General features: G+C 43.0%; 2 protein-coding genes across 2 annotated transcripts; one reads left to right on the top strand and one right to left on the bottom strand.

The window, feature by feature from the left end:
- Nucleotides 1–1,754: 1,754 nt before the first annotated feature.
- Nucleotides 1,755–4,870, bottom strand: ccr9a (chemokine (C-C motif) receptor 9a). Its single transcript, XM_080472699.1, has 3 exons — nucleotides 4,808–4,870; nucleotides 3,756–3,827; nucleotides 1,755–3,593 (listed from the first exon to the last, which is right to left on the bottom strand). Exons 2-3 carry the CDS (start codon nucleotides 3,804–3,806, stop codon nucleotides 2,529–2,531), a joined length of 1,116 nt encoding a protein of 371 aa, XP_080328825.1. The 5' UTR covers nucleotides 3,807–3,827; nucleotides 4,808–4,870; the 3' UTR covers nucleotides 1,755–2,528.
- Nucleotides 4,871–9,259: 4,389 nt separating this feature from the next.
- LOC308115261 (uncharacterized protein) lies at nucleotides 9,260–14,389 on the top strand. Its single transcript, XM_080472686.1, has 9 exons — nucleotides 9,260–9,387; nucleotides 10,328–10,412; nucleotides 10,786–11,333; nucleotides 11,427–12,003; nucleotides 12,858–12,918; nucleotides 13,173–13,313; nucleotides 13,393–13,526; nucleotides 13,876–13,999; nucleotides 14,136–14,389. Exons 3-9 carry the CDS (start codon nucleotides 10,881–10,883, stop codon nucleotides 14,287–14,289), a joined length of 1,644 nt encoding a protein of 547 aa, XP_080328812.1. The 5' UTR covers nucleotides 9,260–9,387; nucleotides 10,328–10,412; nucleotides 10,786–10,880; the 3' UTR covers nucleotides 14,290–14,389.
- The last annotated feature ends 1,561 nt before the right edge of the window (nucleotides 14,390–15,950 follow it).

The following is a 15,950-nucleotide window of genomic DNA, read 5'->3' as shown; positions in this document are numbered from 1 at the left end:
ATTAATTAGATTAAGTTTGAAGAATTTGATTCACTGAGATGTTACTAATTGAAGCAATTCAGTTAAGTTTGTCCAACTATTGTTGTTTTTTCACATCTTTGTGGACGATTCTGGTTTGAACAAAGAGCCCAAACAAAAAAACTCTGTCACTTTCCAACTCCAGATTTTCAAGCCAGTTTCAACTGAAGTCCAAAACCAATATATCATTTTTAACATGGAAAAATGTGATGTCAGGTTGAAGACTTCTTTCAGGTTTTCTGACAGTATGAATGGTTCTCATAATTTAAAGGGTTTCTAAAGGACTTCGGCAGTCTTGAGGGTTCTGGCTTACACTCAAGAGTTTAGCTGCAACGAATATGTCTCGTTTATAACGTCATGGTGTTAGTTTACAGTCATATTCAGGAACAAAATCTTTTAACCCTAACCCTCTAACCCTAGTTGTTACACTACATAAGGAGAACAAATAATCATTCCACCATTTATCAACATGTAAGATTTTATATTAGATATTATGTGCAAATTATCTTGTCAGGAGAAGGATAGAACATGAGTGAGACAGTTGAAGCAATGCAAGGTGGAGAAACTGAAGCAGCTCAGTTCAGGTCTTAAATTGATTAGTGAAATATGGAATAGTCCCTAAATACTTTTCAAACATAAACAATTTTATGATGAGAAGAGGTGTAATCCATCCAGGGAAGAGACGGGAGAGGAGGTGGAGCTTCAGGGTGTGAGATTATAATTGATCCAGAAAGTAGAACTTGTGAAGACTGATGTCAAGGTGATTTTTTAAAAGATACATTTTCAATAATTATTTCATTATTTCACAGTATTATAAAGGTTTGGGTTAAAATAAACTTTTCAATTCAGTTCAAATTCAATTGTCCTTTATTCAGAAGACTCCCTGCCTTCTACCGAATTGGTCCTCCCATGTCTCGACCTCCTGGTTGTGGTGTTCTGACCAGAGGGTGACCTGCCCAGACTTCACTGCCCTTCATATATGTCAGTTTCTCAGCCTGACACCCCGGTCAATCCTTCCTGATTTTCACTTCTCTTTATGACACATTTTGTTTTTGACCTGCAGAAAATATCAAACCATAGATCTGAGGTCAACTTCTGCTTTCTGTGCTGATTGGCATCACAAGAGACATCAGAGAGTAAACACAGACATTCCAGACATGTGAAAATACCCGTCTGACCAAAAGTAACCTTGAGAGTTAAAAATATTCTTCTTCATTTTTGTATGAGTTTGTCTGAAACTAGTGAAGTAGGAAAAGAAGTTTTGAGTTGGACATTCAGTATGAGAATGAATGGGAACAGAAAGAAAGGATGATCAGTAGGAGTCTTTTGAACCTAGAAGAAGCCACACACACTGTTCTTAGCACCAATAATTATAGTATTCCCTCTAAAAAATGCGACTGCGAGAAGCTGTATACTTTATTTCCCTCAATGTGCACGCCTTCTGAACCCCTTTGTGGAAAAGTTTGTTCTCTCTGATGAGACTGAATACTGTAAATGAACTTTTGTTCATTTAATTCATGCTCTCCAGTGAATCGTGAGTCTCTCATGTGGAGGCGCGACCCGTCGGACCTGCTGTAAACACAACAAAAGGAGATTCGATCTGTTTCAGATCATCTGATGCTCTTCAGCAGTAAACAGGACGTGAGGAGGAAGGATGTGAAGAAAGGAGTGTGACAAGGCTCCATCAACTTCCTCCTGTTTTTCACGCAATCAAAATAAAAAGTGAACATGTTTTTGCTCACACTTTATTGTTTATGACAGAAGACACACATATATATATATATATATATAAAAAAAAGACATTACATTCAGGTTGTGAGGCGCACATAAAGACATGTCCGTATTTACACTCAAGAGCTCTATGTACACCATCGGGTTGTGTCAATAGACGCAGCCTTCTTTAGCAGGAGTGAGGGCCTTGTAGTCTGACAGTAACAACAATAAGCAGCAAACATTCATCATGTTTCTGGCTCAGTTTCAGACGATGAGGCAATAAGCAGTCAAGTGACCGACGGGCCCGAATAACAGCAGCTAACGCCACACAACTGTGGTGTGGAAAAAGCTGTACATTCACTGTACAGGAAAACATTCAAGTAAAATCGTTATCATCTTCAAAAGTACCGGGATGACCTGAGAAGGTTCCAGAAAACTCCTGAGTGAAAATCCTGAAAGAACTCTGGAAATGATTCTGGAAAACAAGGATGTGCGATATGATACATTCTCAGTAAGAAGGCTCTATAAGTCTTGCTGAGGATTTTAATCTCTTAATCTTGACAGATCTCTGAATGTTGTCATGAAACGTTTGCAGTATTTTCGAGGCAGACTTCCATTTTCAATCTGTCTTAATTTTGTTCTTGCTGTCCTGTTGAATGCTGTTGAGGATCTTCAGGACCTCAAAAGAAGCAGCAACATTTTCCTCCTAAAGACAGACTGGATGAAACTCAGCAGCTGTGACTCAAACTGCCACACCCCAAACAGGAAGTCCCTTCAGTGTGTCTGTGTGTGTGTGTCTACAGCGACAGCGCTTGGGAGGTGTCGCTGTCAGACATCACTGTCAGCCGGGTTGAGCTCAGGGGCATCTTGCTGAGTTTGGACGTCTGACTCTTGTTGGCTTTCTGTTGGCAGCGGCAGCAGCTTAAGAGCTGCAGCAGGTCGCGGCGGAATCGAACACCGACAAACACGTACAAGAAGGGGTTCAGGCAGGCGTGCAGGTAAGCCAGACTCTTCAGCACTTGCCCCGCCTTGTCGAAGGCCTTCACGCTGTTGCAGTCCGTTATGGTCATGTTGGTGGCTTGCATTGCCTCCATGATGAGCACGCTGTTGTAGGGCAGCTGCGACACCACAAACGCCACGACCACCGCCAGGATCACGCGCATGGCTTTGTGCTTCTCGAAGCTGCGAGTCTTGAGCAGCTTGGTGACGATGACGGTGTAGCAGTAGGCCATGACGATGAAAGGCAGGCAGAAGCCCATGCTCACCTGCAGCGACAGCACGGTGATCTTGGTGACGTTCCCCATGTGAGACGGGAACACCATCCTGCAGTATTGCTGGGACTGCACCTTGGTAGGTGTAGCGTACACAAACTCGGGTATGGCCAGCGCCATGGAGAAAAGCCACACCACCCCGCACACGAAGCGGCTGTAACGCAGACGCTCCCACCGCGAGTTGTGCGCTTTGGTGGTCTGCACGATGACGATGTAGCGGTCGACGCTGATGCAGGTGAGCAGCAGCATGCTGCTGAACAGGTTCACCTTGTAGAGGGCGGAGTTTATCTTGCAGAGGACGGGGCCAAACGTCCAGCTGAAGGACGCCTCGGCCGCCCACAGCGGCAGCGTGACCAGGAACAGCAGGTCCGCCACCGCCAGGTTCAGCAGGTACACGTCCGTCATGGTCTTCAGCCGGCGGCGGACGTGCAGGTAGATCCACACCACAGCCAGGTTCCCCACCCCGCCCACCAGGGCGATCAGCCAGAAGAGCGGCGGCTCGTAGAGACTCCTGAACTCACGCACAGCTGAGCGGTCGCACATCAGGTCAGGGATGTCGTAGTCATAGTCAGTGGTGAAGGAGGATAGATCCTGAAACAAAGAGACAACGGAGATGTTGAACACTCACAGAAACACACGAGCACATCTCAAAACATCTGAACACACGTCTATGCAGCTGGGCACTACTTCTGTAGTCATTAATGAACAAATAATGAATTGTAGTAATATTTTGAATGATTTATAAATAGTTACCTCTGTGGTGGTCGTCGCTGTCATCTGTTCTTCCATGGTGCTCAAGTTCATATTGATGAGATGAGTATTGACCTTTCGGACATAAACATAAACATAAACATAAACATGCTGAGTACACTAGTTGTAAAGACATTAAGGAACGCCTCCTCCTCTTCCTCCTCCCCTCACGTGTCGTGCAGCGTGTTGTCACTTATGTACCCAAGTGGGTTGCATCACTTTCCCGCAATTTCTGTTTGCTTGTTTTGGGCTGTATCAAAAATGGCAGCCACGGTTTTTAAAAGGTCAAAATAAACTCTTCATATTCATTAATACGCATCTTTCTGTTTACTGGGAAACATCCAGATGTTGATTTAGAGGCATTGATGGCTCTTTAACAGCAGAAGTTGAAAAAGTACTGAAAGTCCAGCTGTTAATACAAACACAGGTACAACCACAGCTGATGGAAAATACTCATGTGAGAGCAAATAGGACTGTAAAATTACTCCGTTACACTATTTAATTTTGCTTGTCAAAAAAAAAAAATAGATGAAAAGACAAAATTTTATCAGGTGAAAGTGAAATGTATTGCTTCAAATTATGTACATACTCTTACGTTTTTAAAGTGAAAAGTTGATCGCTTGGCGTAATTTGTGTATGACTTTGGTTTCATGTTGCATCGATTTCTTTGTGGTTTTTGCCCAACACTTGATCAGTTACACACTTTCATCAGAATAAATGTTTCAGGGCCTCAAATGAAAACCAAGAAGCATGAAATAATGTTTTCTCTGATTAAATCAGTGCAGCGAGTTTATTCTAAAGGCAGCTCTTCCTTTGTATGTATGTGGGGGAGGACTTTAGTTACTGTACTGGTATGTGCATAAAGACAGATATGAGAGCAAATAAATCCAAATAACTCATTAAATCCGATAAAATGTCTCAGTGAGGTTTTAAACATATAACTAAACCTCAAACACTGATAAAGAGATATGAATCTGTAAGAACACAGTTTTTCAAGCTGTTTAAGTCTGTAAAGTTTGTAAACTGTGGAATAAGACAGACAGGTGTGGACTCACCGTCAGACGTCTTCTTGTCTCTGCAGCTTCTCTCACTCTGACGCTTTCTCTTCTTGGTGTCCGTTAAACCACAAGCTGACGCGTAAAAGCAGAAGTCACAGAAACTGTCAGAAAAAAAAAGCTAAAGGAAGAATACGCTCAACTGTGCAGCAGGAGGGACCTTACAGCAGATTACAGGGTTGGCATCAACACAATGGTTTAGTTTCTTTGATAGTTTAATTGATTTACTCCACTTTACAATGACAGAGCAATAAAAAACATTTACTGTTGGGTTAAATACATTTTTAATTAGTTCACTATGACATTAAAGGCCATTACTGTTGTGTCAAAGCAGTTTTAATGATCTTAATATAGATTCAAATAAGTTCACTTGGATTAATATGGGATTGTTTTGATTTTCTTACATTTGAAACGTTAATAGAAAGTTTCCATCGGATTCAAAGAAATTTGAACAAGTCTACTGTAAGAATAAATATATAATGTAAATGAAAGTTAGTGTGATCAAAGCACTTTTATAAGACATTTTTGCAGGGTTATATCTATTTACTGTGGTTCGACCCTGGTGACGTATCAGGTTAGGTTTAATTAAGTCTTCTTTTATTTGAAGACATATAACCTACCAGATATTAAACAATATATTCCCATTTTGCAAATGGCAGCAACACACCTCATAAAAGCTGGTACAGGTCCATATCAATCAGTGGGAAGTATTACCTCTTCTTTTAACCATCTATAGATGTCTGAGACATGAGGAGAACAGCTGGTTCAGCGCATTAGTTTTCTGCATTTTGCACCTTCAATTATTTTTGATGCTCTAAATGTTTTCTGTTTGCAGGTCAGTTCACCACATGAACTCTTCTGCTGTGAAGCCATGCGGTTGGGATGCATGCAGTGTTTTAGGCCACTTTTACAAAACAACGATGCTTGGAGCTATACAACTTTTTGAGAATGCTTTTAAGGCGGAACTTTTTGACCTCGCTCCATCTCCGTCTCTGTGGAAATGTGCAGAAACGCAACTTTCTGGCCTCTGCTTTCATGTAGATGGCTGAAACGCTGCTACTGTGCACCACATTGGTATGAAATAGTTATATAAATAGTTCTGCACATGCTCAGCAGATAGACAATAACAATGTTGGATTACTAGAGTGTCATGATTGCCAGTCCATGTTCTCCTGGGACTTTATAGTTTTATAGTTGAACATCACCCGTAATAGCAAGCCAACTTCATCATCTGTCCATACGAATGTCCGTGTACTCACCATTATTAAAGTTACATTATTATACAGTTTTTCAGTAATATCACTTAGCTGTCAGAGGTCCAAGTATATTGTATTCAAAGTGTATTTCCTCAAATCCAGCCCTGGCCCTGAATTTCAGCCAGTCTAAAAGAAAGTCCCTCTCCATCCATCCATCCATCCATCCATCCATCCATCCATCCATCCATCCATCCATCCATGCATCCATCCATCCATCCATCCATCCATCCATCCATCCATCCATCCATCCATCCATCCATCCATCCATCCATCCATCCATGTTTCTGTGTCTGTATCTGTATCTTTAAATGCTAATGAGTTCTTTCTGTCCACGTCTAATGTCTTTTTCCCAGTAGCGTTTGTGAGGAGTCAAAATGGCGCCCTCTAGTACTTTTAGAGTGCGGATCTCGTCTACCTGTGGGAGGGTCAAAGTGAGCAGCCACTGACGGAGAGAGTGATTATTTCTCCGCATTACATCCTAAAGGGAAAATCTCTGAATCGTCTGTATGTGTCAATACTCCAGGTGTGTCCTAGTCTTGTCTGTGAGTTTTCGTTCGTCCTGTTTTATTTTGTACTTGTCTGTGGTCTCTGTCTCGTCTCACTTGTCCTTCCTGTGTGTCCTCACACCAAGATAGTGTGACTCACCTCTGTCTCGTTAACTGCCAGTGTATATTAACTCTCTCTTCCCGTGTATCTGGGTCAGATTGTTGTTATACTCCATGTCAAAATGACCTGTGTTCCTCGTTCCTTCCTTGTGTCTCAACTTTATGTTTTTGAAGCTCAGCTCACCTTTTTGACCTCCGCCTGAATTCAAACTAACAATATTCAGGAGGGGTTGCTGAGAAGCCAGAGAGCTGACTACTGCACCTTCGAAGTCTGAGGCAATGAGGGACTCCGTCCAAGAATGTGTCTGAACATCCAGACATGCAACAAGCAGATCAGGGCACAACCACAAGTCGGCAAGTGTGGTGAGTGAGGTGTAAGAGGGAGAGCCAACGCTCTAGCACGTGCACCAGCTATGTTATAGCCTTAAAGGTCAAGTTCGCTTCATTAGCAGACGACCCTTATCCTGAAACAGACGCCCCAAACCAAATCAACTCATAAAGGAAGCTGGTTATTGGGCAGGTATCGACAAGGTTTTACAGAACCAGCACTTGACGAGACATGATTTTTTTTCTAACCTTTCAAAATTATAGAAGTTATGTCACACAAAAGACAACCGTAACCATGGTTTCCATGGTGCTTCAGTCAATTTCAAACGAATTGTATCCACGGATGATTCACAAAGTGGGTAGGAAGAAGTTCGGTTTAGAGTAATCTAAAGCTCAGGCAACAGTGGGAAGAACTCAGAAAGGCAATGTCAAATATAGCACTTATATACAAGGTGATTTGGTTATGAAAGGCTGGGAGAAACAAATAGACATATGACCATAGGAACAAAGGAGACTGGGAGCAATCAGGCCACACTATGACAGAATCGAGTGAGCTTCAGTGGTATATGACACAAGGACAGGTTTCAAACAATCATCTGAAACATTAGAAGAGTTTAGACACTCACAGTCATCACAGATAAAAATCAAACCTCAGGATAAACAAGAATGTGGAAATGGACCTGGGTCCAGTCATGGTTTCAGGAAACATAACAAGACTGCATACTGAGAACAGCATCGTAGATTCCTGACAGCGATATAGCTTTATTGATTAGTTTTTTGGGGGATAACAGCTGAGTTAACTGGCAATGGTTTCTGAAAGTGCTCCTGAGACCATGCAGTGGTTTGCAGTATCATGACACTGACCTTTGACCTTGTCTCCATGATATTATGTACTGTAAATATTGGTATTTCCAATTCTATGTTGAAGATCAACAAATAAACCGTCGATAGTTACTCCTGAGACAGTTTGAATCTCTTCTCATGCCTACTTCTGTTTCTGACTTAAACTTCACTCATTGCAAAACCATGTTTTTTCATGCATCTTGTCCTTTTCAATTTGTTGTCTTCCCTTTTGGTGATGTGTTGTTGACATCAATCAGTGTTTTAAAATTAAATTGCTTTACTTACACCGTCTGATGTGCTGTCTCTGTTTGTAGTTTTGCCTGTACTGAAAATTCTTTTCATCGGTTCGCTGAGTTCACTTTTTTTCTTTTTCTTGTAACTCAAACTGTAAATCTCTGATTCCCTGAACCAAACCAGCCGTAACCAACTGGTTACTGAATGACTTCGCTGAGGAGGACCAGTGAAACTACGCAGTACTACAGGGAGCTGTAGTAGTGAAATTAGTGGTGGTGAGGTGTTTGTGGTAGGACCTGAAGAACATTGTGTTCTTCTGTTTACCTCTGTTTCCTATTGAAAGTAAAACACAAACACCACACAGGCACATGCACGGGCTTTTGTGCGCGCGCGCGCACACACACACACACACACACACACACACACACACACACACACACACACACACACACACACACACACACACACACACACACACACACACACACACACCCTGGTTTCTAGATGAACATTTTGGGAACAGTCTGATTGATATTAAGTCTTTCTGGGAACAGTTTTACCAGGTTGGGGGAACATTTCAGAAGTAGTTGATATGTGGGAAACCTCTTCAAAACTTAATTTTGGGAATTGTCAAATCATTGACTTGATTTTATCAAGTGAAGTCCTGAAATAAGCACAGTCCTGAAGTGTTCTATTTTTTATTATTATTTAGTTGTATTTGTGCATGCATGTGAAAGATCTGTAGTTCTTGTTATGGAAGTTGAGGACCCCCTCACCCATTCCTGCAGCTGCACCATGCTCAGGAGTCTATCTGACTTCTTGATCATGGCTGTAACGTTGATTGTGGTTATAATCAGATCGAAGGTCTCTATAAACAACTAGGGTTCCCCAAGACTTAGAAGCAGGTGCGTGCTTGCGGTCAGAGTGTGTCATGCAAGGCCACTCTGTGCAAACACGCTGGCACGCAATGCGGCTGCTTCCTGTTTCGATGACGTCCAACAGAGAGACACACACACACATGCACGCACGCACGCACGCACGCACGCACGCACGCACACACACACACACACACACACACACACACACACACACACACACACACACACACACACCCTTCCTGTTAGATAAAGAATAAACAGCCTCATCATGTGGTGTGCTTCTTCTTCTTCTTCTTCTTCACTTGTCAGCCACTGTCACATGCAGGTTTCCGTGCCAACCACCTCCTACTGACCAGAGTTTGGTGAAAGATCAGCAGTGAAAACAACCTCATGTGGTGCTTGTCGTGACTAATTGGCAGCACTATATCAGGCTGACTGTGAGTGACATCATTTGTTTTCTGTTGGCAGATTGTTGACTCATACCCTAAAGAGTCCGATAGATTTCTGCTGGGGGTTCTCCCTTAACACACGTCCTCTCTTGTCTGTTTACATTGCTGTCCAGTACACACAATCCCAAAACATCAATAAAAACAAAATGGCATGAGGCTGAGGTTCCAAAATCGTTTTACTTCAGATTCAACAGTGGGCTGGACCAGTAAATAATAGCATAATAATGTATAAATATATAACTACAAATCAAAATCTCTGTATTTGCTTTAGTACACTAAAGTATTAATGTGTCATTGATAAGTTCATATTCAATGAACCATCCTTTTACAAACAAATAAAAAACCTGAAATCTGAATAAAAGAACTGCAACTTCAACATTATGTCTCAGTTCATCTCAGCTGTTGAGTGGAAAAGTAAATAAAATAGGCATAAATTAAGATAAACAAACAAAAAAACAAACAAAAAGAAAAGTACATACATACATACATACATACATACATGTTTTTTTTTTTAAATTACTATTCTGTGTTTATTTAGTCCTATAATTATATTTTTGTTAAGCATTTTTGTCCTGTCCACTGATGATGATGGTGTTTTTCATTTTTCCTATATTTCCCTAGGATTGGTTTATTGCCTGTTCTAGTGCTTTAAAAATGTTTTGCAGTGTCGTTGTACTCTGTAGGGGTGTTTTATTTAACTGATGATGATGTTGCTTTTTGTTGTAGTGTTTTTTGTTTTGTTTTTAATCCAGTGACGATGTTCTTTTTTTTGTTCTTCAATAAAATGCACCACCATGCCAGAGACAAATTTCTCCTCGGGGACAATTAAGTTTGCTTTTCCTCTCTTCATTCCTGACTTTTAGGACATCTTGTGCATTTTATCCCACATGATAAGGAGTTTTTCGGTGCTGTGCTCCTCTCTTGTCAGCAGGGGGAAGTGATATCTTGCAGGATACTCTACTGAAAAAAACACAGAAGAAGAAGAGGAGGCGGATGTAAACAAAGAACTGCCGGTGAGTTTCAGCGAAAACATCTTCAAGTTTCACCGTTAAAAGCTTTACTGATACTGTTCTGACGTGACAGACGGTTTTCTTTTGAGCTAAAGACGATACGAACTGTGACTTTAGGTCCTGATTGTTTGATAAATCACTGTAAGCTTCACACATGTGCACGCGGAGGGTTAGCTGCCTATACGCCTGTTAGCTGCCTATTAGCATTAAATCCATAATCAGGGGAAAACATTTTTTTTCCCGTATCGCGTTCATCATGGTATATATAGTTTATAAAAATGGAAATTTTCAAATCAAGGTGAAGTTTTGAGTCATTGTGTTTTGTTTTGGGTTGTTTTTAAATAAATATTACGTATTTCTGGTTCTACCGAGTTAGAGTCTGCAAGGGGTCAAAGGTCAAGGAACCCAGCTCAAGGCCCAGGCTGTCCAATCAGAGGACGGCAAACTGACTGGGCGTCGCCTGACGATGTGATGGCCACAGCGTGGGTGGCCCAGCGGTACCATGACATCAGCCAGGTGAGCCTGCAAGTGACGGGCGGGACGGCAAGCTCCAGCCTGTATTGTGGCGAGGTCGAGGGGCTGCCAGCGGGGCTGGTCGAGTCCTTTCTAGTTGAGCTGTATCGCTGCAAACTCTGCCAGTTCACCTGCGGTCTGAAGACCTCCATCAGCAGCCACCTGCTGCACAGGCACCGGCCCTCCGACCTTGCCTACCTGGGGGAGGATGACGGGAGGGGAGGTGAGGAGGATGGAGAGGGGGAGGAGCTCCAGGGGGAGAGGTCGCCCTATCAGTTAGATCTGAATGGAGAGTCGAAGCAGAGTGATGAAGATGAGGACTTCCTGCTGTACAACATGCTGGAGAGCATGAGTCCGCCAACCTGTGACATCAGCAGTGAAGGAGGGCTGCAGGTCGCGCACACCTGTGAGGTGACACACCTGAAAACACTTCATCTACCTGTCCACCATCATGTGTTCAGGATCTTTAAACTTTGCTGAATTCTCATCTTCTCCTTCCCGCAGGTCAGCACTCTGTTTGAAGAAGAGGACGAGGAGGAACAGCAGGACTCCCCTATCTTTCCTCTGAAAGGGAGCTCAGTGGATCTGTCCTGCAATATTGACCCTCCTGCCACCCAGGAGGAGATGGCGCAGTCTGCTCACCTCATGACTTTAGGACTATGTCGAATCTCCACTGTGAAACCTGCTGCTCCATGTCAGCCTCCAGCTCCTCTTAGCACTTGCCAGCCTCAGCTGGACGGCAGTCAGGCAAGAACTCCTCCCTCCGATCGGCGCAGGCTGTCGTGTCTCCTCTGTCCTCTCATGCTCTCGTCCCAGCGACTGCTGGACGTCCACATCAGGTCGCACCGAAACACCGGTGATTTCGGTTGCGTGCGGTGCAGCTGGACTGCCGACAGCTGGCAGGAGCTGGAGCCTCATTGGAGGAGCCACTGCAGTAGGAGGGGCAAGAAGAAGAAGAGAAGGAAGAGGCTGGGACAGGAACAAGCGGAGGAGAAGAAGAAGAGGAGGAAAAGGAAGATGGCATCGGCCAACTGGAGCACACTCGGGAACGCCACGTCACAAAACACTCATCAGCAAACGGGTGAATGCAGCAAACACACTGCTCAGCATCGACTTCAGCGTCCGTCGATTCAACAGATCAGGGCTGTCAAACACGTTTCAGTTCAGGGGCCACATTGCAGCCCTGTCTCATCTTGAGTGGGCCGAACCAGTAAACTAGTGCCGTAATAACCTTTGAATTTAAACTTTAAAGTTTTATTTTGTTATGACGTAGAGAAGATGTGATGAAAATGTTTTTTTGTTGTTTTTTTCCCCCACAAAAACCAAACAATTACTATGGAAAGGGACTATAATCTTTACATGAAGCCAATTTGAATGAAACCTTCTGGTTCAAAAAACAGTGAAATGTCAAAAAAAAACTTCTATAGCCGTTGCGTTCTACTTATTTCGGAGTGGCATGGCTTGGTTGGTACAGCGGCGTCTCCCAATCAGAAGGTTGTCTTTGGGCAAGACACTGAACTCTGAACTACTCCCATTGGAGTGACAGTGCCTTGCATGGCTGCAGCCTCCACTGGTGTGTGTGTGTCTGTGTGAATGGGTGAATGTGATGATGCTCATGCAGTTGAAAGGCGCTATATAAGTGAAGTCCATTTACCATATTTTTACAAACTTACCCTGACAGTGTTGCTTTGAAAGTTAAGGGTAGTTTAATGCTAGTTTGCTAGCTTTCATGACAGTATCACTGATATCGCAGCTCAGGTCTCAGTGTTGTGTTGTGTTCATCACTCTTTGTTCAACTTTGTTCATAAAATCATTGTTTTCTTTTTAAATTTGTACAATTTGCTTGGTGGTTTGGCCAGATTGCAGCCTCTTGCAGGCCAGCTTTGGCTCACGGGCCTTGCAATGCAACCAACACTGTGATTGGTTTTCTTTTAGACAGATGGAGGGAGCAGCTGATGGGACGAGCAAACGCAAAGAAGGCAAACAGACATAACAGGTAGATGTGATTCATTTGTTTAAAGGAGAAAATTATGGTAACATTCCATAAATGTCTCAGAATTATTGTCAGAATGCTGAATAATAAATATCAAAAAACACTGAAATCCTAAATTAAGGTGTGTGTGTGTGTGTGTGTGTGTGTGTGTGTGTGTGTGTGTGTGTGTGTGTGTGTGTGTGTGTGTGTGTGTGTGTGTGTGTGTGTGTGTGTGTGTGTGTGTGTGTGTGTGTGTGTGTGTGTGTGTGTGTGTGTAGGCTGGACAGATCTCAGGCTGTGATACTGGAAAACGTCACAGAAACCAAGAAGAAAATCAAAAGTGAAGAAGATGAAGAGGATGAAAAGATGTCTGCTGATAGCACAGGCCAGGCAGGCTTCTCCTGCTCACTGTGTGACAGGTAAACACAGCCTAACACTCACTCAAACCCGCTGCCGCTGTGTGATTGGTCAATTAGGTCAGAACTTTATCATCTGCAGGAAGTTTTCCTCCAAGTTGACTCTGAAGCGTCATCGAGGCGTCCACGGCGGAGAGAAGCCGCACAGCTGTACTCACTGCTCGTACAGCAGCAGACTGAAGGCCTCACTGCTGCAGCACCTCAGGACACACACAGGTGACACACACACACACACACACACACACACACACACACACACACACACACACGATGACACAAATAACAGTAACATGTAAAAAAAAAAAAAAAGTTCAGTTGAAAAAAATACAATCGTGAACTCACCAAAAGTTCAAAACTTGTAGCAAACTTTTACGTGTGTGTGTGTGTGTGTGTGTGTGTGTGTGTGTGTGTGTGTGTGTGTGTGTGTGTGTGTGTGTGTGTGTGTGTGTGTGTGTGTGTGTGTGTGTGTGTGTGTGTGTGTGTGTGTGTGTGTGTGTGTGTGTGTGTGTGTGTGTGTGTGTGTGTGTGTGTGTGTGTGTGTGTGTGTGTGTGTGCCCGCATGCAGGTGAGAAGCCATTCAGGTGTGCTCAGTGTGCGTATGCCTCTATAGATCGCAGCTCACTGCTGCGACACACTCGAACCCACAGCCAGGAGAAACCGTACAGGTGTCAGCACTGTGACTACAGCAGGTAAAACACACACACACACACACACACACACACACACACACACATAAACTAGAGAAGTGACTGCCTGTGTTTGGTTACCATTTTAATGGCTATGAGTGATCGTTACCATAGTAACAGAAGTTGTTTCGCCTTTCAGTATCCAGAAGAAGAGTTTGGATCTCCACGCTCGTCGACACCACACCGGCGAGGCGTTTCCATGCCAACAGTGCGAGTACTCCAGCCCTGACCGCCAGCTGCTGCTGCGGCACATCCGCAGACGCCATGAGCCCCCCAAGCATGCAGCTCTATGATTGGACAAGCTCATCAGATCTGCTTCAGATGTCACATGTTTACAACTGAATTTATACTGAATTTATTTTTTAATGCTTATTGGAGTTATTTTTTTTTATTAAAAAGTAAAATAGAAAAACTGAGACGTTTACTTGTTTTATTGACTTGAGGAAGCTGCTGAATATAAATGACTGAAAATCTTTAACCTTCAACACATATAACTTCAAAATGAACACATGAAGGGGACAACATGACAGGTTGCTAACTCTTGAAGTGTATGTCGGGAGAAGAATATTCCTTTTGGAGTATCTTGCCTTTGCCTTCCTGTTGAGCTTTTCATGGTTTGAATTGACTCTTTCTTTAGTCCTGTCCAATCAAGGTTATTTTTAACTTAGCAGTCTGCAGTTCATTAATACTAATAGGAATGACGAAAGTAAGTCAGACCGACTGTAAATTAGGTTCTGCCAAAATATCAAGAGGACGTGAACGATAGTTCATACAACACCAGCGACTTAATCACCAGTGTTAGCCTGTTGTCGCTCACTAGTTTACCTGCTCCGTGGATTCAGGAGGATTTTTTACTCTGAGCTGTGCAACACACTACATGCTTCATGCGACTTGCTAAAGAGGTTCAGAGCTCACACACCAGCAATCCTACATGGTCAACATAATTGAACTATGAATAATACACTCATTAACAAAAATCTTATGGGTCACCATGAAACAAGCAGTGATGTGTAACTGCTCCACATGCTGCAATCTGCCTGAAGCTTTACATGCGTCATCATCACAGTGCTGCCCTGATGAATTCCAAAGAACAATATACAGTCACAGTGAGAGCGCCACCTCGTGGATGGACAGGAGGTGCTCCATAACTAGCCTGCACATACCCCAGTCACCCTGAAACGTTTTACATGTATGATCACAGTCAGCCCTCATCACATCCATTGGCCTAAATACACTGTTATTCGCAGCGCCACCTGGGGGACATGCTTCCTAATCGCCGTTCAACGCTGCTTGCAGCTTTAATTTCCTTTTCTCTTCTTTTTTCCTTTCCTTTCCCCACCAACTTCTTTTTCATTTTCTCTTTTTTCCTTTTCCCCTTTCCTGAAAAAACAACAAAAAAACAAGTCTGTACAAGCAATTTAAATCATTTTAGTTTAGCAATTCTTACTATTCTAACTTGTTGTTGTTGTTTAAGCTATTTGTCTTCTGGAGATTCGACTGTTTTTGAACATCAGTCTGGTCTGCAAATAAAAAAAGTCAACAAATGTTGATTTACAAATAATTTTTTGAAAATGTCAGGGAGCCACAACAGGGGACTGAAGACCCAAACCTCTGTTAAAGAGACACACTGCTGCAATGCACACGTTTTCTCATTGAACTGGTTTAGTGGTATAACAGGAAATGGATTAACTCCCCCTCCTCCCTTCAAGCTGATTAACCTCATTACCCTGACGTGAGGGGAAGGGGTCTGTGGGGTGGGCGTTGGTGGTGGGCTTTAATAGGTCAACCAATCAGCAGATCCGAGGAATTCACGGCTTCTTCAAGTACTTTTGTTTGTTTATATCCCATCTGTTTTTATTGACATAATTTTTAATATGTTTTTTCCCCACAATCGGATTGTGTTCATTGAAGCCCTTAGAAAATGAGTTGCGTGAAACACCTTGGGTTTTCAGGA

The sequence above is a fragment of the Lipophrys pholis genome, assembly GCF_963383615.2.
Source record: "Lipophrys pholis genome assembly, chromosome: 1".
Taxonomy (NCBI): domain Eukaryota; kingdom Metazoa; phylum Chordata; class Actinopteri; order Blenniiformes; family Blenniidae; genus Lipophrys; species Lipophrys pholis.
This window is presented reverse-complemented; position numbering and strand designations above follow the sequence as displayed.

Bases quoted from the DNA above. Each gene is read 5' to 3' on its own strand.
- LOC308115261 (XM_080472686.1), top strand. From the start codon at position 10,881: ATGGCCACAGCGTGGGTGGCCCAGCGGTACCATGACATCAGCCAGGTG. The intron at 12,004-12,857 runs GTGAATGCAGCA...GTTTTCTTTTAG, and splicing joins AAACACTCATCAGCAAACGG to ACAGATGGAGGGAGCAGCTG. The intron at 14,000-14,135 runs GTAAAACACACA...TTCGCCTTTCAG, and splicing joins CAGCACTGTGACTACAGCAG to TATCCAGAAGAAGAGTTTGG.
- ccr9a (XM_080472699.1), bottom strand. From the start codon at position 3,806: ATGAACTTGAGCACCATGGAAGAACAGATGACAGCGACGACCACCACA. The intron at 3,594-3,755 runs GTAACTATTTAT...TCTTTGTTTCAG, and splicing joins CAGCGACGACCACCACAGAG to GATCTATCCTCCTTCACCAC.